The sequence below is a fragment of the Emydura macquarii genome, unplaced genomic scaffold (assembly GCF_026122565.2).
Source record: "Emydura macquarii macquarii isolate MOO-44397 ecotype Brisbane River unplaced genomic scaffold, CSIRO-AGI_Emac_v2 contig_2768, whole genome shotgun sequence".
Lineage (NCBI taxonomy): Eukaryota > Metazoa > Chordata > Testudines > Chelidae > Emydura > Emydura macquarii.
The window spans coordinates 30,276,421-30,301,133 of record NW_027132905.1 but is presented as its reverse complement, the minus strand read 5'-3'; the positions used below and the strand labels follow the sequence as shown (position 1 = coordinate 30,301,133).

The window sequence follows — 24,713 nt, the reverse complement described above, 5'->3', positions numbered from 1 at the left end:
CACCAGGAATTAGATTGAGACCCAGCAACTCATTACAAATAGACCATCAAATGGCCATGATCCCAAGAGTAACATTTCCAACAAACTACCTGGGCTGGTTGTGTTCATCTGACATCAGCACTTAACCACAGCTGTGAAGATGTAGAAGATGTAGAAAGATGGCTACCTACTTTTCGTAACTGTTGTTCTTCGAGATGTGTTGCTCATATCCCTTCCAAGTAGGTGTATGAATGCCATGCACACACCTAATTGGAATGAACATGAGCAACACATCTCAAAGAACATCTATTTCTTCAAAGCCTACTCACACTCATGTTTTACTAAATTGTGATGTTACACCCATCAGAAATGGTCCAACAGAAATTGTCACTGGAACAGAAGATTTTCCTCGCATTCAGTATTTCACTCTTTGAACAGTCTCCTGCCAATCACCATTGTTATTGGAGGTATTAAGAGCAGGCTGCATGCTCAGTGCACAAGACAGAGTAGCAGCAGGAATACATCATTCTGTCCTGATGAAACTAATTTTTGACGCACGCCCACAACACTGCATAGGAGGAAATTCTCCTTTTGGCGAGCAATGCAAGCCCTGTGAAGCAGGTGGGGAGCAGCTAAAAACAACAACAGTGAAGCATCCTTAGCTTGTAGAACTCAGCTGCCCTAGTTCGGATTCTGGAAATGGTCCCTTGGGCTGGGTCTTGTTTTCTAAGACTTAGTAAATTGCAAGTTTTGGTCTGAATTACATGGTCCAGTGGTTAGGTCAGCAGAGAGGGACTCTGCAGACCTGGCTTCTATTCCTGGCTCTCTGACCTTGGCAAGTCACTTCCTCCCTCTGTGCCTCAGTTTTCCCATCTGTAAAATGGGGATAATGACCCTGACCTCCTTGTAAAGCGCTTTGAGTTCTCCTGATGAAATGTGCTATACTAGAGCCAGGGATTATCATCATGGAAACTAAACTAGAATATCACCTGTGCAAACCTATATTCAATGACTGGGGAGACCCACTTTTGCTGTCAGGTGCCATGCCCTCTCACACCATGACAGCACACCACAGCTCTCTGACATGCCCCTAGAGCCTTTGCAAATTCTCCTTCACAGAACATGGCAGTGAGCTTACAGAACTTTGGGCTGGATTTTCCACTCAGTTAAACTGCTGCAATCCTCGGGACTTCTGTGGAGCAGTTGCAATGGTTGTAACTACGAGGAAAGTTTCATCTCCAGATGGGATCTTCTGCCTGTCTGCTGGCGTGGGAAACCAGCAGAGGCACTAAATAATAATTTATGACTAGATATGATAGGCTCAAAGCTGCCAGCACATCCTGCCCACATTACAGGCCCAGTCCTGCTTACACATGCTGAGCAGAATTACATTGCATGTTTCAGGGCCTCTCTCTCAGGATGTGTTTTCTCCCACGTGCAGCTACGTACCACTGCCCAGATCTGGTGCGGGCACTTTTCACTTTCCTCTCGGGCATTGTTGGCTCTGGCCATAGGCAGAACACTGGGCTTGTGAGTGGTATCTGATACTGACTGTCCCTGGTGGCTTTGTGCAAGCGTGGCAGCATTTCCCACCCCTGCTGCTCTCAGTCCTGGGGGAGGAACACACTGGACAGAACCCGCTGGCTCTCATAACTAGATCTGGGTGAGAACTGTGTTTTGGGAATGTGGGATTCGGCTGACCCAAGTGGATCCCGCAAGCAAGCTGCAGCTCGCTGAGGAAAAGGGCAATTGTTTGTTAGCCACATTCTCAAAAGCAAACTGGTTTTGCTTTTTTAGACAGGCAGCGAAACGTTTTGATGTGGAGGTGCCCCCTGGTGCCTTGGGGTGCCCTTCTGTAGAGCCTTTCTCCTGGCTTTTTCCCATCTCCCTTTGAGCTGCCTTTTCACCCCTTAAGACTTTGCTAGGTTCTGCCAAGAGAGAGGGCAGAACTTCCCCCCTTCTCTGTCATGGGGCCCCCCAGCTGAGTTCCCCTCTGCTGATCTCTGATCCTGTGCAGCTGGGGTCGCTCATGGGCATTGAGTCTCTAGATCACACTCAGCTGGGGCATAGCTGCCAGGTCACAGGTCAGGCTGAGCTAGACTGGCTTTAAAGGGCCAGCCAGCTTGTGACAGTTTCCCATGAGGTAGTGCCTCCCTTCACCAAGAGGGAGATCGTGGTGCATCATGGGAGATGTAGCCCAACCAGGGAGTCCCACTGGCGGAGGAGAAGATCAGTTGCACCCAAACCACAACTCTTCTGAGGCCCTCTGGCATTGTTTCCAAATCAACATATTTCAGCTTTCAGTTTTTCACCAAAACGTCAGAGTTTTTGTTGGAACCCCCCTCTCCCTGCCGTTTCTCCCCCAGCTCTAACAACACCCCAGTGTTCTCTGCACATAGCCGGCCGGCCATACCTGCTCCTTAAGGGGTGTTTCGGAAATCTTAGCTCCTGGATCTGACCGGTTACTGACTTTGTCTGTAATGCAAAGAGACACATGCTGCAATCAGGAGATGTGAAGAAAGGATGTATAATACGGCTCTAACATTAAAGCCAGTGTAGGCCCACTGGTTCGAATTACTCCCATAGGTGCTGTCTAGCAAGAGGAAATCCAGAGGCTTTGACATTTACTTTTCAATCAGTGAGTGCGTGTAGTGCTCATAGAGATGCGAAAGTACTAGCACATGCTTCATTCAGACGTGGGGCAGGAAGTATTGGGTAACAGGGCCTCCGTGGATCTGCCAATGTACCTGAATCTTGACCTGTTGCAACTCCTGCAACTGCTGACCTGGCCCTTCCGCTCAACTCTGCTAGTGCATCTCGCCTCCAGCAATTCCATTCCTAGAAACCCTGCTCAGCTCTGCCAGTGTCCTCGCCATACCCCCCTTTAGGCCAGTTCTAGGCCCCTCCCTGGCTTTGTTAGTGAACCTTCCCATCTGCTATTCCAGGCCTAGAAACGCCACCCACCTCTGCACATCTACCCTAATCCTCTCCTGTAGCATCCCTCCCCCCCTCAGCTTTTCCACATGTGGGCCCTTCCTTGGCTCTGCAAATGCCTCTGCTTCCTCTTCAGCTTCCCCTGCTCGTGCAGGCCTAAGCCTCCCAGAGAGAAGGCTGCCAAGCATTCTGGTTTGTGCTGTGGATTTGTGACATGCTCAAACAGCACTCGAACGAGGCCTGTCCTCAGGCAGAGATGTGCTCCCAGCTCGCTATTCATCCCTTTTCAGGAGAGTCATGCTAGACAATATTAGCTCCAGTATTTTACAAGCCTGGGCCCCATCTGGTTGCAGCCTGGAGCTAGCCCCGAGTGATCTAGCTACACAGGGAAAGGGAAACGTGAGGGCTAGAGCCCAGTCAACACTCACCCCTGCAGCAGGCGGCGCTGAGTTCTGCCACCGTCCTCAGCTGAGACTTGGTGGTGTGGTGCTGGGGGCTGCGGAGCAACACGGACGTGAGCTTCTTCCTCACCTCTGGCCTCAGGGCGTACTCTTCGATCTGCACAGCAATCGCCTTCTCTTGGACACAAAACGAAAGCTTTGGTAGTGTCATGCACACTCCGGCTGTGTCTACACTGCAGAGTCCCTACTAGTGCAGCGATGTCGCCATAGCTACGCTGGGATAGCCTCATTGCGCAGACACAGCCTACTCCCACAGAGGGGGTTTTCCGTCAGTGCCGAAACAGCACCTCCTCGCACCATGGTCGCTACATCAAAGGAAGCAGTCTCCCATCGCCATAGCAATGCCTGCACTGGGGGTTAGGTAGGCACAACTGTGTTGGTCCACTCCCCCTGTGGATAATGCTTCCTTTCTTCTACACTTTTCCTGTCCTGTCCATTGAAATGGAAAGCTCTTTGGGACAGGGCCTGTTCCTTACAATGGGTTTGTGCAGTGCCTGGCGCAATGGGGCACTGATTTCAAGTGTGACCACTGGGGGCTACTGCAGAACAAATCATAATCAAGCCCACCAGGGATTCACTTTGCTAGCAAGCATCAGTGCATTCATTCAGGAGCTCCTAGTAACCCGGCCCTTGGCCAGGGAAGGGGGTGGCCCAGGGAGTCGACCTTTCCACACTTTCCACCTACCAACTATTTGCTTAAAACTGTGGGCATCTAAATCCAGCAGGATGGTTCCTTTTTTGATGCACATCCTTAGCTCGAACAGACTGTGTAAGGAAAGCGCTGTGACGTGCGGTTTGCTCCATCGCTCTCCTCCAACTTCCACTTTCTCCTCAAACTTAATCCACCTGCAAAACAAGAAAGTCAGAAGGTCGTCATCGGAGCCCCCCTGGGTCAAAACTGATGGAAACACCAAGGCCTGAGGCAGACACAGTCACACACAGGCCCAGTGGGATCCCAGAGCTGGAGTGCATGTATCACTCTGTCGGGTAGGATGGAGGAGAGAGATGAGCTGCCAGTCATGGGGTCCTATTCATACAGCTCGTCCGTGGGGAAAAATGACTAAAAAAGAGATTATTCTGCAGGAAAAATTGAAGCGGACATCAGATTCCTGAGAGGCCACTGTGGAGGGGCAGTGCATCATGCTATCAAATGCTGACAGTCACAAATAGGTCTGTCCTGGAGCGGGATGGCTCGGGGCTTATTAATAATGGCAGAGCCTCAGTAGGGAAGCCAAGGGCTGGCTGGGCCCTGGAGACTGACCTAGCTTCTCATACTTAAGGGGAAATGCCGCAGATAAGAGCAGAGACACTGGTGAAGTAGAAAAGGCAGTGCTCATACTTGGGCTGTGAAGAGAGCACCGCTGACTCCAGGGTTGTCAGCCAGGCCCCTCTCCACAGCCCCGAACTTAACTTTCCTCTTGTAGACACTGGTATTATCTGTCCGTTCTTCAGCAGGACAGGAAAACACCAGTGCACTCTAAATGCCCTCTGGAGGAGCCCCAGCATGTCCGCTGGGAACGCCATGCAACGCCCATGCTTGCTGCCAGATTCCAAACATTTGAACTCCTACAGCACAGAGAGGCTTCCTTGGTATTAAGGCCAGTCTGGAAAGGGGCTCTGACAAATGCCAGCTGAGACTGCAGAATGAGCGCAGCATGACAGTGATCTGTACAGAGGAAACCGGGCCAAGCCATTCCCCTGCACTGGCAGCCCTGACCTCACGGGGTAATGTACAACGCGGAGGGCCCTGTGGAGGGACGCCCCAAGCAGTTTGGACAGCCTGTTCCAGCCCCGGGACTCAGGTGGAAGGTGAATTTCTCCAGATGAGCATGGCAGCATTGACCAGGCTATGGGGATCCGCTAGTTGGTTTTTCAATGTAGAAAAATCTGCAGCCCCATAACCTCTCAACCCACATAATTCAGGCTCTGGTTGCTTAGGAGGATCATTCCCACAGCAGCAGTTTGTACTATCAGCAAAAAGGTCCCCTGTTTCTGGGGCACTGGACCCTGTTTACCAGACTAAGGCCCACATTCAGAGATGAGTCTACGATGGGACAGTGTACCCCTTCCCCACCCCCTCACTAGGCACATGACTCCTTCTGGACTCCCTCAGACCCTCCCATTCCCCCTTATATCCACTCTGACCTTAGCCCCCAGTGGCAAAGGGATCCGTGCTGGTGTGACAATCCAGGATTTCAGTTATCGCCACGCAGCCGTGCAAATCTGTCTCTCCACCACATAACTGTCTCCTTCCCTCCACCCATCTCAGCCTGTGGCTCTGACTTCTCCTCTTGGATGTCTGGTCATCATCTGAATCCGAACACCTCACCTTCCCTCCCAAACGTCTCCTTCACTCCTTCTTTGTCTCTGCCAGTTTCACCCCTCAACACCCCACAATCTCAGGACCATTTGTGACTCCTCCCTTTCCTCATCCCACACACCCTGCCACATCTTCCTCCTCAGCATCTCCAGAATCTGCCCTTTGCTATCTGCCATCACAGCCAGACCTCTCATGCAGATCCTCACTGCACCCTGTCTTCAGTGCTCTCAGCATCCCTCCGGCTGGGCTCTCACACATCACCCCTTTCAATCCACACAGAATGCTGCCACTAAACTCATCTTCCTTGCCTGTCAGTTTGATGGTGTAACTGCCCTTTTCAGGAACAGTCCTAGCACCTGACTCACAAGGGATGTCAGACGCTGGTTATGTGCCAGCGACACAGCCCAGTTGGGGGTAAATCCTCTGTTGCACCCATTTGTTTGAATGAGCAATTGCTCCCAAACAGCAAAAAATCCACATGGATTTGCAGCTCATTATCTGTGCACAGAGTGTTTTACTTTTATCTTGGGTGCTGCCACCCTGAATAATAGCTCAGCTTGATTGATCCATTTAGCATTTGGTCACGCCACAAAAACACTCACGTGCCAGTGAGCTTTAAACTTGGCTTGTGGATGTCAAACGGGCCCAAAGAGTGACCCAAACCACACAGACATGGCGGGGGTCACTCAATGGATTTGAAAGGCAACCAATATAAAGCGAAGGAAGAAAGGAAAAGAGAAGGAAATACATTTCTCGACAACTTATAAGCTCCAGAATTGCTGCCTCTGAACATGGCTGGGGCAAGTTGTCTTTCTGGTTTCAAATAACTGCATGTTGATGGAGTCACTTGAAACTGCATTGGTGGATGTCCTGTGAGGAACAACCCACAGATTGGCCCTCAGACGATGGACTAGATGAAATCTAACATCTCTAATTTCAAACTAGGACACCCAGGAATAATCATGTGTCAGGGTGGCAGCATATTTCCAGCTGGGGTCAGGAAGAATTCTCCCCTCCCCCCAGTGAGATAGTATTGCACCATTAGGAGCATCATGGCACTTTTAGATCTTTTTCTGAAGCCCCTGCATTGATCTCCATCAGCGGCAGCAGACTAGACTTCCTGGGGCATTGCTCGGCTCTGCTTTGGCAAGCTGTACCTTCCTAAATCGGGCTGGTGTAAAGTGCTGACCTGACCCCATCCCACGAAGGACCCACGGCCACAGCCAGAGTCTCTTACCAGGCAGTTCTATTTCCCAGACAAGCACCAATGTGGTTCCTGAGCCCACCCTGGGCTACAGCTCCCTTCACCCCTCTCAGGCCCTCCTGCTTCAGGGCCTCTTCCTACCTCTTTTCCCTGAGCGCTGCCTCCCTGGAGGCCCTGTTTCTCCAGCAGGTTTCCCCTGCCTCCCCTCCCCGGGAACCCTTTCTCCCTGACAATCTGGGGCTGCCACCCCTCCTCAGCCACTCCTGAGTAATGATCAGGGCAGGCAGGCACCAAGCCCTTAAAGGGGCAGACCACCCTGTTACGTGGTTCTCAAATGCTTCTTTCTCTGGGCTGGAGTGCCTACCTGGCCGTCTGCTTCCACTCCAGGCCATCAGGGGTGCAGAACAGCTCATTGAGCTGTATGAACAGCAGTGGGCAGCTTGCTTCCTTCTCCTCCTCCTTCTGCAGCAGGAAGCCAACTCGCCCAGCTGCTGAGGAGACACTGGAGGTGAAGATGCTTCGACCAACTGCCCGGCAAATAATCCCCGAGTTTCTTCTCGGAGGCCCGTCTGGACCTGCCAGGCTGGGACTGCCCTCAGCCTCCAGAACAGCATGTGCCTCCGCACTGGTGAGAACGCCCTCATTCACGGGCACTTTCATCATGTCAGACTCCTGACGCTCAGGTCTCCAAGTGTCTCTGGCCATCTCCGGGCCTCTCCCCTCAGCAGAGTCCTGGGTTCCCTCCACACTCCCAGCCAGGTAGTGACAGGCGAGCCCAGGCAATCTGCCCTTATAAAAGTCCAGAGCCTGTTTAGGTCGGATACAGCCTGACACCTGGGAGCCCAGCCCCAAACAGCATCAGCCAACTAAGGAGGCCAGCCTTGCAAGCACCAGCCCTGACTTGCTCCTGCTGCCCCACACTGCCTGCCCCCTCGCAGGGACGGCCCTGTGGCTTTCAGGGCTGAGCCTGCGAAACACTTGTTTACAAACATACCGTCCCGGAAACATACATGCTGCAATCTGAGCTGGAGGATCAGGGCATCAGCACCTGACAGCTGGGAGACTTTCCCTAGGATGGGAGAAGTTAGGACCCTGAAGGAGTCAGGCTCAGCAAACCAGTTATCCAGAACCCCCTGAACTGAACCCCGTTGGGTGTGAAACTCCCAATATCCCTCCCCCCGCAACTTCCTTTGTCTCCCTTTGCCTACCTCTTCCCCTTTCTTCCTCCCAGCCCTAGTCACCTACCCCGCCGGAGGTATACTTTGTGTGAACGCTGTCTGTCCCCACAGAGCCAGGCTGGCACTCTCCCAGTGGCTGGCCTCTGGCCGGAAGAAAGGTCACAGCGGAGGACAGGTAGCCTGGCCCTGGCCGCAGCTCCTATACCAGGGACCTGTTTGAAATTCATTTTCTGCCACCCTGCACAGTCAAAATTATGCCCTTTGGACAGTAGTGCCACCCGCTCTCAGTCCCCGGCCCCTCCCATGCCAAGAACCTGGAGGATGCCTGGCTTTCTAGGGGCATTGCCATGCGTTTATCTAGTGCAGGGGTGGGCAAACTATGGCCCGTATGCAGCCCATCTGAGCTTTTCATCAGGACCTCCAGCTCAACCAGTGATCCGAAAGCTCCATTCAGGTGGTCCACAGAAAAGTTGCGGAACAAGCCGTGTGGTGCGGCAGCGGCTGCTTCCCCTCCCAACCTCACACCTTCCTCCCACCCCTCTCCCACCACGTGGGCCCAGCAGCACTTCGGATGGAGTATGGCAGCCCCTTCCCTTCCCCCCTCGCCCTTCTCCCACCACATGGCCTCAGCGGTGCCCTGACTGGAGCAACTCCCAGAGCATTAATGGCCCACCATACTATTTCTATACCCAGATGTGGTCCTCAGGCCAAAAAGTTTGCCCACCGCTGATCTAGTGTTTGATGCCCATGGCAAGAAGTTCACCATCCAAAAACCCCATTGCCAGCATCACACCCTTGAGACACAGGCACTAACCCTGAGCCCAAGGATTGGAGCCGCAGCTTTACCGTCTCCTCCCTCTTCCCATGCACCAGCTGGAGCTTCCCAGCCTCTACACACAGACCCTGCCTTTGTGCCCACCAGCTGGCTTCCTTGTTCTGCGCTAGGGGATGCCAAAACACAGCTCCCCCCAGAAATCCCCCTGCTGCGCCCCACATCTTCACACTCCAGTCAGATGCTGTAGAGCAGCCTTGGTGATTCCCTTCTTGGACAAAGGGAATCCAGGCTGGTGGACCGAGTGGTGTGCGAGTGGGGGAAGATTGTGGCTGCCCTGCCCTCCTGGGATGCTGGAATTCCTTGCAGTGTCTCCTGTTGCTCCTTTATAGCTACACCTAGAAAGACCTCCAAACTATGTGCTTTGTGGTAGTTATTTGTGTGATGTGGAACTGGCATGAAATCCATCATCCATTTTGCGCAACCTCATTTGAGAACTAGTTACTATCTTCCTGAGATGGATTTGACCAAGGGCTGAAAGTCTCCATAGCCTTATCCAGTCCCCTGAGCCATCTAGCTCCTCCATTTTATTTTGGGGGGTTGTTTTCCCTGCACAAAAAGCAGGTGGGCACTTCCTAGGAGAATGGCTTTTATTTAAGATTAAGGAAAACACCAGAATCAGAGCAAACAAAAGCCCAGGCTCCCAGAGAGAGCCCAGTGTGTGGGACTCCTGTCACATGTTGCATCAGCTGTGCAGAACAAAGCAGCTGATGCCCCAGGAGACAGGCGAACTCTTGGCTTTTAAAGATGTAATGCAGAGAAAACAAAATTATAAAAGTTCCAAAGCTACCTGCTTTGCACCGATTTTAGTCCCGGTCCAGCAAGTATTTGTGGCGGATAAACTGAGGTGGCCATTCCAGGCTCACATTTCACATTGATTAAGCACAGCGGTTTCCCAGAAACATCATGCCACATCTCTGGATTTTCAGGGAATGCCTGGGGCAGCAACAGTAACCGGCTCATCACTGAGCAAATGAAAACAAAACCATGGGGGAAGCCAGAGACTTGCCAGGATGGAAAGTTGTCGACTCATGGCTGCGACTGTGCTGACCCCCTCCTTGCGCTTTGCTAGTAAATGTCAATGCAAGCACCTGAGCTGCATTACAAAACACTACAGCCGAGATACCAAACTGCAAGTGGCGGTGCCAAGCACGTGAGCAGGGCTGTGCATAGTAAACACCAGAAAGGCCAGCATGCACTAGATCCTGCAGGTACAAAGTAGGGCATGTCGGCCTCTGCTATTGTGACAAAGCAGGAGCGTGGCTTTCAGGGCATTGTGAAATAGTGATGGGTCTGCTAAGCCAGCACTTCCCTATGCCTGGCTTGCACATCAATACTGATACTTCATAGATCTGTGACTAGTATTGTGAATCCTGCCTGGCATACTGCTCCTACCCATTCAGTTATGTGCACTCTGGTTTGCCAATTAACTTAGGTTCCTCTGGTGCACATCCAGTGCTTAATTTGTAAGGAAAGTAGGGCCGGGACTCAAGCAATTTTTTTTTGCATTCATAACTGATGCAGCAAGCCCAGAGGTGCCAGGGCTCTGAACTGCCCAGTCTAGAGGTGCCAGGGTTCAGCTCTGGCACAAATTAAGCACTGTCCACATTACACGGTGAGTTAGAAACACAATTGAATGGGAGGCTGGTACATGCCAGGACTCAGTCTGGGCATCTGGCAGTTATCCAAAGAGCTCCAGGATCTGAGATCTAAGGCACCCCTGTCATGCTCAGAGAGAGGGACCCCAAGGCTGAGATCTGAACCAGGCCTCTCCATGCTCACATCTAACCTAATCTTCGAAACCTGTATAGAGCTAATGAGCCACATTCCTACCTCCACCCTGCTCACATTGCCTGCACGCTTCAGCACTGTCCGCCCCACCACCCTTCAGCTGGGTTGGGTGGTGCAGACTGCACACTCGTTGGGGCAGGGAGCTATTCGGGGCACAGCTGCGGGGTTTGGAAGGCGCCTAGTTTGGGGGGGGCATTATGACAAACCCAATAATAATGATTGCTAGAGTTCAGGTGAACTGGAGCAGAGCACACAGCTGGCAGAGACATCAGACAGACGCTCATCCTTGCCCCTGGCCTGGCTGCTTGGTGCCACTCTGGAGACAGTTCTAAGGAATCCTCTGGTCTGGGAAGCTCCGTGGGTAGCACAGGGCTGCTGTAGTGGACCCTATGCTATGTCCCCCTTGACCCACAGCACGTCTGTAGGGGCATGTGTGGAGAGAAGGAGGCAGGGCCTGGATGCTCTAGTGATTCCTGGCTGCTGGAATGGCCCTTAGAAGTTGAACAACCCCAAGGCTGCTCTGCTTTTCTGCCTGGAGCTGGATAGACAGCCCCACCCTAGCAAAGCAGCACCTGGCGCTGCTCAGGACCACCTATCAAGGGCTATCAGAGGCAATATGCAGAGTGCACAGACAGCGGCTTTTGGCGAGACGGGGGCTGTGAGGATTTCACAATAGAAACAATGACATCAACAAGCTTTGGGCAAGAGTGCGTCAGGGGCCAGTGCAATCTCTGTATTCATGTTACATCGTGGGGCACAGCGTCCCCTGTGTGCCCCGGCTTTACCTTGTGGGTGTTTGGCAACAGAGTCATCTGTGAATTTACATGGCTGCATAGATGCTGCTGTGTGCTTGGAACCCTCTTCCCCCCTGCCACCGAATCTGTGCCCATGCATGCTGTCAATACGCCTGCAAACATGTGCAGATCTTGGCCCTCACCCTATGCAAATCAGGGCCCAAAGACTAGACACCTTGGGCATGATGTAGGCTAAAGTCAGGCCCAGAAATACACATTCTGGCTCCTCCATAAAGACTGCTAAGCAACCACAACTCCCTAACTGGCAATGGGAGAGGCTCAGCACCTCTGAGAACCAGAGCTCACATTTCAATACCTACCTGTGGATTTAGGGGCTTAACTTTAAGCTCCCTATTAATGAAAAGCTTGGCCAAGACTTCTAGAGCCCCTGCTGGCAAAAGTGCAAGGATCCTGGTGGGATGCTGCACAGATCAATGACCCCAGGCTTAGTGCCAATTCCACACATGGTTCCAGCATTGTGAGGGAACGATCCTTGCACTTGGTCCCATTGAAATGAGTTACACTTCCCCCAGGCAAACTCCTGCTCTGGGCTTCCTGTTCCAGTAGGACTCCTGCCAGCCTGAGACCTTTGCCCATCACCAACCCACTGTCCCCACTTTTGGTTGTATGTAAACACAGGGTAGCTGCCACTTCCTTGTTTGTGGAAACAAGCCTGAGAGAGGATGCTACTCCCTTATTGGCCTGTGGCCCGTGAGGCTAAAATCAAAGGGAAATGGGGCAGCTAAGGCTTTTGCTCACAAAAAACATGCCCCTTTAAGTGTGCTCTGAGCTAAAGCTTATTTGATCAAGACTAGAAGGCAACCCATTCCCAACACCTCCCTGTGGAAGATGGGGTGTTGCATTTGCACCCTTCACATCCACCACTCGGAGCATTGGGGGACAGTCTGTGATCCCTTCCCCATTGGCCGGGAACACTGAAAAGCCACAGATCCTGTATCTACGTGTCCATATGACAACACCACCATCACTGGCCTGGACTGGCCTCCTCATGAGCTGAGATGCCAGAGCCCGAACAGGTCGCAGACAAAGAAACAGCCTCATCCCTAGGGTTGATTCCACCAGATCAGGGAGGTGTCACATAGCCAGGGCATTTGGAGGAACCTGCAGCTGCCACTGTCCATGTTGGTCCAGCCCCTTCTATTCCTCAGGGCTGTTGATCCAAGACACCTCATCAACACCAAACTCATGTGAATATCTACGGGGAGAGCCCAGAGCCCAGGCATGGCTACGGACTGTCCAGGAGAAATGCAAAACAATGTGTCTTGCTGGGCCTTTGACCTCCAGCTAGTCATCTGTTGCCCTCTCCTGGCTCTCAGCATTGCCCTTGGATGTCCTGGAGTCATAGGCCAGAAGGGACTGCCAGCGATAAAGGCTTTCATTGTAAAACCTCCTTCCTCCCTCCAACAGAGAGAAACTGAACGAGCGAGAGAGGAAAAGTGAGGGAGGGAGACGGGGAAAGCCCTTGGGAAGCTGTTCAGGGCTTTCTCTGCCTGCTCAGTCCCTGCCACCCCTGGCCACTTGACCCCATGGTCAATTCACCATCTTGCCAGCAGCTGTCACACAGCAGGAATGCAAAGAGCTGCTGGCTCCCCCAGCGACCAGGTTGTGAGAAGCAACCCCACAATTGTGCTGACTGGAGCTGGCATGAATGTTACATGCAGGGTCATATGTTGCCCTCAAGGCGAATGCAGAGAGGCCTTGGCTCCCAGGGCATCAGTCCAGCAGGGTGTTGGGGAACAGGCACCGGCATGGTGGAGTCTGGCTATGAACAGTAGGATGCTAGTGATCAGGAGACAAACCGAGGGTGTGGCCGTGTTGTTACAACACACAGACTCAATCAGACATAACAAGCTTCGCTGGGGATTTTGCTACAAATTTCTATAAGATAACTTTGCAAACAAGCCACATTCTTATCTACAGTGCAAATACTGCAACACGCCCCCAGCACATAAGCAAACACTGGCTGTTTGTACTGTAACCAGCCGCCGAGATGGGGAGGGCACAGCAAGTAGCCTGGAAGGATCCTGTGGAGTGTCACATTTCATTTGAAGTACAAGGTGGGGAAATAAGATCCTGTAACTCCAGAGCAGCAGAAGCTAGACCAGCGCCTCCTGACAAAGGTGCAAACCTTTGCTTGAAAGAAATCTGGGGAACCTGACAGTTGTCACTCACCTGGGAGGACGCAGGGAGCTGTGCAAGGGCCTGTTCCTGAGTAATGCACTGGTCCCCAGTTCTCCCAGCATGGGAAGGGACTGGAGCGAATTGCTAATCCTCACAGTGATCCGCTCATTCAGCACCAGGGCGATAGATCCTAGGTTAAGGGACCAGCATTTTGCTCGGCCTCTGCAAAATAATCAAAGCAAGTTCCCGGTGGAAATCTCATTAGAGCACATCACCCATCCACGCATGTCCTCAGCCCCATGCCATGCAGGTCTGAGGCCCACACTCACTCTGTTCTTCTGTCTGTTGGCCAGTGAAGGGCATGTCCACCCTGGAGCTGGACGGTCAGTAGAATCATAAAAGATGAGTTTGGAAGGGACCTCAGGAAGTCAGCTCATCCCCTGCTCAAATTATCCCAGCCAGAGCTTTGTCAAGTCAGGCCTTAAAAATGTCTAAGAATGGAGATTCTGCCACCTCACTAGTAACCCATTCCAGTGCTCCAAAGCTTTTCCTAATATCCAATGTAGACCTCCCCCACTGCAACTTGAGACCATTGCTCCTTGTTCTGTCATCTACTACCACGGAGAATAGCCTAGCTCCATCCTCCCTGGAACCCCCCTTTCAGGTACTTGAAGGCTGCTATCAAATCCCTCCTCATTCTTCTCTTTTGCAGACTAAACAAGTCTAGTCTCAGCCTCTTCTCATAAGTCATGTACCACAGCTCCCTAATCATTTATGTTGCCCTCCATTGGATCACCCTCCAATTTGTCCACATCCTTCCTGTAGCGAGGGGCACAAAACTGGACACAATACTCCAGATGAGGCCTCACCAGTGCCAAATAGAGGGGAATAATCACTTCCCTCTATCTGCTGGCAATGCTCCTATTAATGCAGCCCAATATGCCATTAGCCTTCTTGGCAGTAAGGGCACACTGTTGACTCATATCCACCTTCTTGTCCACTGTAACTCCCAGGTACTTTTCTGCAGAACTGCTGCCTAGCCACTCAGTCCTGAGTCTGTAGCAATGCATGGGATTCTTCCGTCTTAAGTGCAGGACTCTGCACTTGTCCTATCTCAGATTTTTTTTGGCCCAATCCTCCAATTTGTCTAGGTCACTCTGTATCCTATCCCTACTCTCCAGTGTATCTACCACTCCCCGCAGCTTAGTGTTATTCGCAAACTTGCTGCAGGTGCAATCCACTCCATCCTCCAGATCATTCATGAAGATGTTGAACAAAACAGCCCCAGGACTGACCTTTGGGGCACTCCACTTGATGCCAGCTACCAGCTAGACATCGAGCTGTTGATCACTACCCACTGAGCCTGATGATCTAGCCAGCCTTCTATCCACCTTATAGTCCTATCATCCAACCCATAATTCTTTAACTTGCTGATAAGAATACTGTGGGAGACCGTATCAAAAGCTTTGCTAAAATCAAGGTATATCATGTCAACTGCTTTCCCCACATCCACAGAGCCAGTTATCTCATCATAGAAGGCAATCAAGTTGGTCAGGCATGACTTGCCCTTGGTGAATCCATACTGACTGTTCCTGATCACTTTTCTCTCCTCCATGTGTTTCAAAATGGATTCCTTGAGGACCTGCTCTGTGATTTTTCTGGGGACTGAGGTGAGGCTGACCAGTCTGTAGTTCCCTGGATACTCCTTCTTCCCTTTTTTAAAGATGGACACTGTATTTACTGTAGTGTACTGTATTTAGTAGCATAGATGAGGGTAAACACGGGTAAATGGAGTTTAACCAATTCTCGTTAGGGGAATGTGGAGTTTAGTATAGGCATCTACCCGCTTTTTGTACCACTGCACCACTCTGGAGGGTGCAGTGTCCGGATTGGGCAGACATAGCTGCATGAGCTCTGAGTGAGCAAGCATGCTAAAAATAGAGTGTAGTCATGCCCGCAAAGCAGCAGGAAATGCTAGCTTCCCGGGCATATCTACATTGCAATGTGAGCCCCAGCTCAGACTCAGGCTGGTGGCCAAACCCCCCTTCCATCTACACACAACTCACTTGGCCTCGAACCCAGGGGCCTAGGACCCTGCAGGGCTGGAGGGTTTGAGCTTGAGTCAAGCTGGGACTCAGGGTTCAAGCCCTATTGCTTTACAATATAGATGCAGCCTCCCAACACTCAGGTCCTGGGAGTGTGCCAAAAGTAACCCGCACTCCCATGGGTTGACTTCCTTTGTTCTCTCTATCCCAAGAAGCGCCAGCTGACTCCAGGGAAACAGATGCAACTCCTCTTGCTGTAGTATAGCAGCAGCTGGGTGGACCAGCATCGAACCCTTCCACAGGTTTCTGACCGCTGAGCTGCGAACATGCCCCTGAGAACCTTCTGTGTTTGCCGTGAAGACTGAGCAGAAGCTCTTTGCACAGCGCCCTGCTTGATGGTCTCAGTAGCACAGCTAGATTGTTAGATCTCTGGTATAAGGCCAGCAACACAATGGATGTTAGTAAGAGCACCAGGAATGACCACGCATACCAGCAAATAGCAGAGAAGCTGGAAATTTACTGGACCGGTGACCAGTGCAGGGCGTGGATTAAGTAGCTTAACACCAAATACTGGAAAACCAGGGACCAGAACCACGCCTCGGACAACTCACCAACATCATGCCTGTTTCATGAGGAGTTTGACCAGGTGCTGGGCACTGCACCCAGCATGTAGCCTGCAGTGGTGCATGGTGACCTGGCCAGTCCAGATGGTGCCTAATCCAGCATGGGACTGATGGGAGCCAGCAGTGGGCATAGAGTGAGCCCTTCTCTCCCCTCCCCAGCCACGGGACCAGCAGCAACCCAGAAGCCACCCCAGAGCCTGGTAAGTTTCTGGCTCAATTTTAATGTTTATTAATATAGGAATGGGAGGGATTTCCACTTGATGAACCAATGCAAAAGTTATTTCAAGTGCAGGCTAGCAGCACGATCTGCTAATGGCAGACTGTGTCCCCCCCCAGCCACATGGAATTCAAAATGGCAACTTGGAAATGCAAACAGTCAGAATGCCTTGAAATTGCATTTTTGACTGGAAAGGTGCAGAGGTTTGCTAGGGCCATTCCTGTTCCTTACAAATCACTTATATTGCCCATGTCTGTCAGTATGCTGCTCTGTAACCACTCACCGGTGTCCTGAGCCACCTGGAAACCGTGACCTGATGTCCATCTCAAGTACATGCAGTCCTGTGTGCCTGTGCTGACCTATATGAGACACTAACCCTCTGTGCCTTGTCCTGTTCCAAGTCCCTCAACCTCACCAAGCTGCAGCACCTCCACCACTTGTCCACATGGTGGCAGACGCCTGGGCCAACATACCAACATGGACCATTCCAAGAGGAAACGTTTCCATGATGAACTTATGGTTGACATTCTGGAGAGGGCCAATAGGCAGGTCAGATACGAAAGAAAGAGGGATTTACAGCTAGAGGAAATGCATGCCGAGAGGCAATATTATGGACTGGGCTGTAGGCAGTCTGGCCTAGTAGTCAGAGCAGGAGTCAGGTCTGGTGGGTGAAGCAGGCATCCAGGTTGGAGAACAAGCTGAGATCCAGCACCAGAGTACCAGAGCCAGAGGTCAAGCTAGAGTAAGAAGTCAGAGGCTGGGGTCAGAGCCAGGACTGGTCACTGATGATTGGAGAAGAGGCAAGGATCAGGTACGGAGCAGGAGCATAGTGCGAACAGAGCAAAGGCAGGGGTGAGGCAAGAGCCAAGCAAAAACAAGGTTGGGTGCAGGAGGCAGGCACCACTGCAGCCACAACTGGCAACCATCTTGTTACTCAAACAACTTCCTGTGCGGCCTTCTGGCTTTAATAGTGTGTTTGGGCCAATTGGTGGAGCTGGATGATCCTCCAATCAGGGCTTCTCTGGGTGGGGCCTTGGCTGAGGCTATAGTCTTTCTAACTTCTCATCCCCCCAGCTTTCAGCAGACAGTGGGTGGAGGCTGGGATGTGGCAGCTATCTGGGTAGTCACCAGGCTGGGCCTAAGACCTGGGCTGTCCCAGGTAAGAGGAAAGGCTCAGAGAGCTGCAGAGCTTGAGGGCAGGGTTTCACATAGGAGCAGGTTTTTACTTTGCTGTTCTTGGAACAGGAACAGTGGCTCAGGGAGGAAGAGAGAGCCTGTTTGCACAGCTGCTCTCACTACTGGCCATAAGAATACCAGCAGCTGCTCCATGGCCTGAGTCCTGGCTTTAGGACCTCTGTGCTGAAGGCTAGGAACAGTTTGCATGTCTTTTGGGTTTATTTAAGTTTCTGTTACTCGGGTGGTTTGGAGTGGTAATGGACTGGCCATGCGGGATGTTGTACTTTTCTAATACGTGTTTCTAAATAAAACTTTTTATTGTGTCAAGAAGGTTTATTGCAGTCACTGCATCACATCACACACTGTGTATTTCAAATAATAACCTGGCACCCCTGATCGGGGGAACTGGGATTTAGTGTGCAAACTCTATTCCTCCGTACAGTCCTCTATAGCACTCCATATTCCAGTCACTTCTTTGCATCAGTCACACAGTGAATCAAACCTCCCTGCACCCCACTTGATAAGCAGTCAGGTCATTTGTAAGTACCTTGCCTGGCAATCACCCCCCGCCCTCCCCATGCAACGAATGCCCTACAAGCAATCAGCCCCTCCCCCACAAGCACATTCATAAAGGCACTAGTCTCCCTCTTCCACTGGGCTCTGCAAGTACATAAGATGTGAGCATAAAACATCCCTGACTTCTCATCCCTGGGTCCAGCTGTGGTAGGAGCATTTTCTGGCTGCGTTTCCTGACTCAGTGACCCCTCCAGGGGACCTAGGCCCATCCGGGAGGAAATGGCTCACCTCTGGCTTCACAAAGATTGTGATGAGTACAGCAAGCGAGAGTGATACATACAGCAACAATGACACTGGCATCACAGGTCTGTAAACACCTCCAACAGGATTTCAATCTCCCAAAAGCCCATCCAGCAACCATTCTACACCTGCTGAGTGTAGCCAAACTGCCTTTTTCCAAAACCTCTGAGATCAGGGTACGGTTTCATAAGTCAAGGCAAAAGTGGGTATGCAGGTCCCCAGATAACAGTGGGGACAGGAACTTCATTTATGACAATGTCATTTGGTGGGACTAGGGTCCCAGGCTGTCCACGAATGTAGACTCCTGAGCAGTGGAAAACCCTGGAATCATGAACTTTCCCAGTGCAACCCATGTTGACATTCATACATTGACTTCTGTGGTCCATGAGGGCTTGCAAAGCAGTGGAGTAGTACCCATTGTGCTTTATGTACTCGTGCTTCTTGAAGAGGGCAAACTGTGGGCACAGAAGTCCCATCAATGGCCCAACTGCAGTTTGGAAACCCATTCTATCAAAGAACAAATTAATAAATTAAACAACTGAACAGCAATAAGTCACCAGGAGCAGAAGGGATCACTCACAAATTCTGAAGGAACTCATATGAAATTGCAGAACTACAAACTGTGGTATGCATCTGATCGCTTAAATCAGCCTCTCTACCAGATGATTAAAGGCTAGCTAATGTGATGCCAATTTTTAAAAAATGCTCCAGAGGTGATCCCAGCAATTACAGGCCGGAAAGCCTAACTTCAGTACCAGGCAAATTGATTGAAATTATAGCAAAGAACAGAATTATCAGACACATAGATGAACACAATTTGTTGGGGAAAAGGAAACATGGCATTTGTAAAGGAAAATCATGCCTCACCAACCTATTAGAATTCTTTGAGGGGTCAGTGAACATGTGGACAAGGGTGATCCAGCCTGTATACTCTACTTGGACTTTCAGAAAGTCTTTGACAAGGTCGCTCACCAAAGGCTCTTAAACAAAGTAACCAGCCATGGGATAAGAGGGAAGGGCCTCTCCTGGATCAGTAACTGGTTAAAAGACAGGAAACAAATGGTCAGTTTTCACAATGGACTGAGGTAAATAGCAGGGTCCCACAGGGATCTGTATTGGGACCCCTACTGTTCAACATATTCATAAATGATCTGGGAAAAGGGTCACCAGTGAGATGACAAAATTTGCAGACGATATAAAACTACTCAAGATAGTTAAGTCCAAAGCAGACTTATGAACAGTTACAAAAGGATGTTACTAACTGGGTTACAGGGCAGCAAAATGGCAACTGAAATTCAATGTTGATAAATGCAACTCAATGCACTTTGGAAAACAATCCCAATTATACATACAAAGCAATGGGATCTAAATTAGCGGTTACCATTCAAGAAAGAGATCTTGGCATCATTGTGGATTGTTCTCTGAAAACATCCGCTCAACGTGCAGTGACAGTCAAAAAAGCTAACAGAATGTTAGGAAGCATTAGAAAAGAGATCGATAATATGACAGAGAATACCATAATGTCATTATATAAATGCATAGTACACCCACACCTTGAATACTGCATGAAGTTCTGGTTGCCCCCATCTTAAAAAATATACATTAAAAATGGAAAAGGTACAGAAAAGGACAACAGATATGATTACGGTTATGGAAGAGCTTCCATACAAGGAGAGATTAAAAAGATTGGAACTTTTTAGTTTGGAAAAGAGACAACTAAGGGGGGATATGATAGAGGTCACCCAATGAAATTAATAGGCAGTAGGTTTAAAACAAATATAAGGAAGTACTTCTTCACACAACGCACAGTCAACCTGTGGAACTTGTTGCCAGCGAATGTTGTGAAGGCCAAAAGTATAAATGGGTTAAAAAAAAATTAGATATGTTCCTGGAGGACAGATCCATCAATAGCTATTAGCCAAGATTGTCAGGGATGCAACCCCATGCTCTGGGACTCCCTAAGTCTCTGACTGCCAGATCCTAGGTCTGGACAACAGAGAATGATGGCAGATTGGCAGAGACTCTGGGGTTTTTTTCACCTTCCTCTGTAGCATGGGGCACAGGTCACTTGCTGGTGGATTCTCTGTACTCTTAAAGACTCTTAAAGTCTTTAAACCATGATTTGAGGACTTTAATAACTCAGTCATAGGTCAGGGTCTGTTATAGGAGTGGGTGGGTGGGGTTCTGTGGCCTGCATTATGCAGGAGGTCAGACTAGATGATCATATTGGTTCCCTTCTGACCTTAGAGTCTATGAGTCTATGAATGGATCATTCGATAATTGTCCTGGTCTGTTCATTCCCTCTGAAGCATCTGGCTCTGGCCACTCTTGGAACAAAGGATACTGGGCTATATGGACCAGCAGCTCCCATGGGGGAATGGTCCGTCATTTAATCTCATTGTTAGGAAAGTTTTCCTGTTATTCAGCCTGTGTTTCCCTTTTCTTAATTTTATCCCATTGCTGCTATAGTTATAGCCCCGCAGCTGTCTCATTACTCCGTAACTAGAGCCCATTGCCCCATGACTATACCCTTTAGCTCACCCACAGCCCCCCTAACTATATCCCATTGCCCCCATTTCTTTGGCTTATCCATTGCTCCTAGTTTTTTTATTATTTGTATTACAGTAGCATCTAGAGACTGGTTGAGATCAGGGCCCCCTTGTGCCAGGCACTGCATACACACATAGTGCAAGACAGTCCCTGGCTTACACTCGAAATAGTCAAAGGGTATAGAGGGGGCAGCAACTAGCGCAAGGCCGCACTGAATCCCACACCAGGGCCTGCGCCACTAGACCACCGTGCCCTCCTCTCACACCAATAGCTAGAGCCCCTGGGTCTACCCTAGGCAGTACCACTCTCTTCCTCCGCCAGGAACTGGGGTTAGCTTTCCTACCTCCACACTCAGGGGTCTTTGTTTTAATCTTTTCCTTTATTCTGATTCATTACGTGTATCATGGCAGCACCTGGGAGCCCCAGCCATGGACCAGGGCCCTTGGTTGGTTTTTGGCTTGTCTCTTACTTGCCTCCAGTCTGTCTATCCCTTTCTGGTGCTGAGATGACAGAGCTGCACTGGTCTTTACCTGCAGGTGTCAGCGAGAGACAGCTGTGATCAGGCACATCATTTCAGCTGCAGTCAGACTGTAATTCTCCATTTTGCCACAGGAGGGAGCCTCTCTACAACCCTGCACCTAAAGGAACTCCTTGAATGAGTATGTCCCAAAGGAACAGGTGCTTTGCATTGCAATAGCTCAGGCCTTTTCAGTCTGAGGATCACTCAGTAAGAAAGGAGACCCGTCATGGGCCATCTCCCCTCTTCCCCAATCTCCCCCTCCACAACAGCCTGCCCTCAATCTCCCCTTGGTCTGTCACTGGATTGATCCGTTCTTGGATAGTGTTTTCTGGGGATTCTGACCCATGCGTTCCACCCCCCACAGACTTCTAGGAATTTTAGTTGCATTTGATGCCTTTGGAAAAGGAATTTTCCTTAGATTTGTTTCCTGGGTTTCGATGTAGCCTGTGACCTGTTGAATGCGACCAATGAGCTTGAGTGCTCAGGCCTGCACCTCTAGACTAGGCGCTGACAGGAATCTTCCTCTGGTTTTGCAATAAGATATCGCATCTGATCTCTGGTCTGGTTATCACTTGGCCATTCCTTACGTATCTGCTCCTCAGACAGGCACCTTCATGGGCCTGGGGAGATTTTATGCTATAAACTATTCATCATGTTCAGATATTGCTCTCCGGTTTTACAGTTCATCCTTCTTTCCCCTCAATCAGCGCATTCCCTGGACCTCCCTGTTCAGCTCCTCCTAGTGCTGCACTAGTGGTGGGCCCCTGAAACGGGGAGTTTGCATTTCTGCTGCCTCAGCCATGGGGAACTGGGCATCCAAATCTCCTAGAGGGCTTTGCAAATCACAACCATACTCCATGCTTGGGTTTGCTCTCTGATAATGCGATGTTACTAAGGAGTGTGCTTCTAGTGTGCTATTGGCACTGCTCACATATGTGCCTGGGCTTTGAGCTGAGTGGAATTTCTCAGTCAGAATTCGTTCTTTCAGCCCTTCACAGAGTGCATAAGAAAGCTGAATGGAATTTCATTTTTAATGTATAGGTGAATGCAGAATATGACTGTATGTGTGTGGGTGGGTGGTTGGGACAACCCTCTCTCTGAAGGAGCCCTGCCTCATTCTAAATGACCCATAAAAGTGTTTGTGAGGATAAGTATAAATATTAAACAGCTGTTCCATTCACTCTGTACAATCCACTCTGTGCACTGAATGAGGTAGGGGGCCTGCGTAGAAGCAATACAGCATCATGGAATTAATTATGGCATTGTAACTCAGACACACAAGAAGGCAGATATCAAGGGAGGCCAGCAGCCTAAAAGTAAATTAGACTTCTGGCTGGATCTAAAACAGTCAGTTATAGCCAGGTATAAGTACATCTTTACAGTGTGCTTTGTGTATTTGACAGCACATTGTGTGTGGTCGAAACCAGAAGAGACAAGACTTAACATTCCTGATATTTCTAACATTAAAAAAAACCTATAAAACTCACAGGTCTTCCCTATACTTTATAAATAAGCAAACTATGGCACCATCTCAATTATTCTCTCCTTGACCCGCCTGGTGTGTGACCCACAGAGACTCCATGTCCCAGAATGCAATGCTTCCTTCAGACACTTTGTCCAGAGCCTAAATATGTTTGAGGAGATGAACCAATAGTTCTCATACAGAGACCAGGAATTTCATAGGTTCCAGGGAGCAGAGCAGGCAAAATGTCTCCCAGAACGCGTCCTTTATGCCTTCACTCAGTGGTCCCCAAACTTTTGGGGTCATGCTCCCCCTTACCTGGTCCATGCCCTCCCAGGAGCCACAATCGGGAGCCAGGGCCAGGAGCTGGGGCCCAAGCTGTGGCTTGGGTCAGGATAGGGGCTGGAGCTGCATCCATGGGTTCTTGGGCTGGGGCCGCAAATGGGGTCAGGACCCAGGACCAGGAATGGGGCTGCAGGGCCCAGGGCTGCGAATGGGGCTGGGAGCCAGGGCCCGGGGCCAGGAGCTGGGCATGGGCACAGGCCACAGCCAAGAACGGAGCTCAGGCATGGGATGCAGCCAGGAGTGGGGCCCAGGGCCGCAGCCTGGAGCTGAGATGGGGGCAGAGCGGGGCTGGGTGGCGCTTCCTCTCCACCCCCACAAGGGCTGGCCCAGGCCCCACCACGTCCCTATGAAGGTTCCTCCATGCCCCCTAGGGGGGCATGCCCCACAGTTTGGGGACCTCTGCCTTAACTCATTCCCTTGCTCTGTCATGTGCCAGGTAAGGGACCCCAAACACGCTTCCAGTACAGTCCCACGTGTTCAGTGGAACATGGCAGCAAACTGCTGAGGAAAAGGATCCACGGCAGAAGCCCTTACATAACATGGGGAAATAAACAGAGCAGAGTTCTCTGGGCAATCACAGTTGAACTGGAAGCCCGTGGAGAGCAGCTGGAATTGGAGTGTTATGATGAAATCGTTTTGTCAGTGTTATAAGTCCTGGCTGCCAAAGTCAGTAAGCACTGTAAGGAGCCGGAAGGAACAGCAGCCAACAAACAAACAATTACAATGGTCAAGTCTGGGCAAGAAACAGGGTGTGAACAGGAATTGCCAAATCTGGCAGTTTTCCTTAGAGACAACAACAACAATCACAGGAGTTTGTAATATGCCTCTGCACTGAAAGTGACACCTAGGTTTAGGGCCTGGGAATTCCACTCAGCAAGAGGAACAATCAGAGGAGGCCAGGTGATGACTCAGAACAATGCAAAGCAGCTCTGCTTTCCCAACCCTCACCTCAGCAGTATTTTCTAAGCCACCTAGGATGGGATCTTGGCCAAAGATACCAGCGCCCACTGCAGGGACACACGGATCTCAGGTCGCCCACAGAAACAATGAACCTAAATACGTGTGTGTGGCAGTGTGGAACCAGTGAAAAGAGGAGGCCTGGGAATGGAAAGAACCAGCTGATGAGCATGAGGAGATGATGTGGATAGCCTTGTGTAAGGGGCTCATCATCTAGGTATTGAGATGGTTACAGGTGTTAGATCCCTTGGCAAAAAGAATCACCATCATTTCTCCGTATGGCACCAGTTGCTTCTATCACTTGCCACTTGTCCCAATTCTTAGGACCTGAAATATTTTCTAGACTGATACAAACATCCCAATGCCC

At 50.5% G+C, this 24,713-nt stretch overlaps 1 protein-coding gene across 1 annotated transcript in view; it reads right to left on the bottom strand.

Annotated features, from left to right (window-relative positions):
* Positions 1 to 7,558, bottom strand: part of SLC4A9 (solute carrier family 4 member 9) — a 49,215-nt gene extending 41,657 nt beyond the window's left edge. Inside the window, exons 1-4 of the mRNA XM_067566874.1 lie at positions 7,263 to 7,558; positions 4,060 to 4,220; positions 3,342 to 3,491; positions 2,393 to 2,454 (exon numbers count right to left, since the gene is read on the bottom strand). Coding sequence (XP_067422975.1) covers positions 2,393 to 2,454; positions 3,342 to 3,491; positions 4,060 to 4,220; positions 7,263 to 7,558 — 669 coding nt within the window. The remainder of the gene's footprint in view (positions 1 to 2,392; positions 2,455 to 3,341; positions 3,492 to 4,059; positions 4,221 to 7,262) is intronic.
* Between the last annotated feature and the right edge of the window lie 17,155 nt (positions 7,559 to 24,713).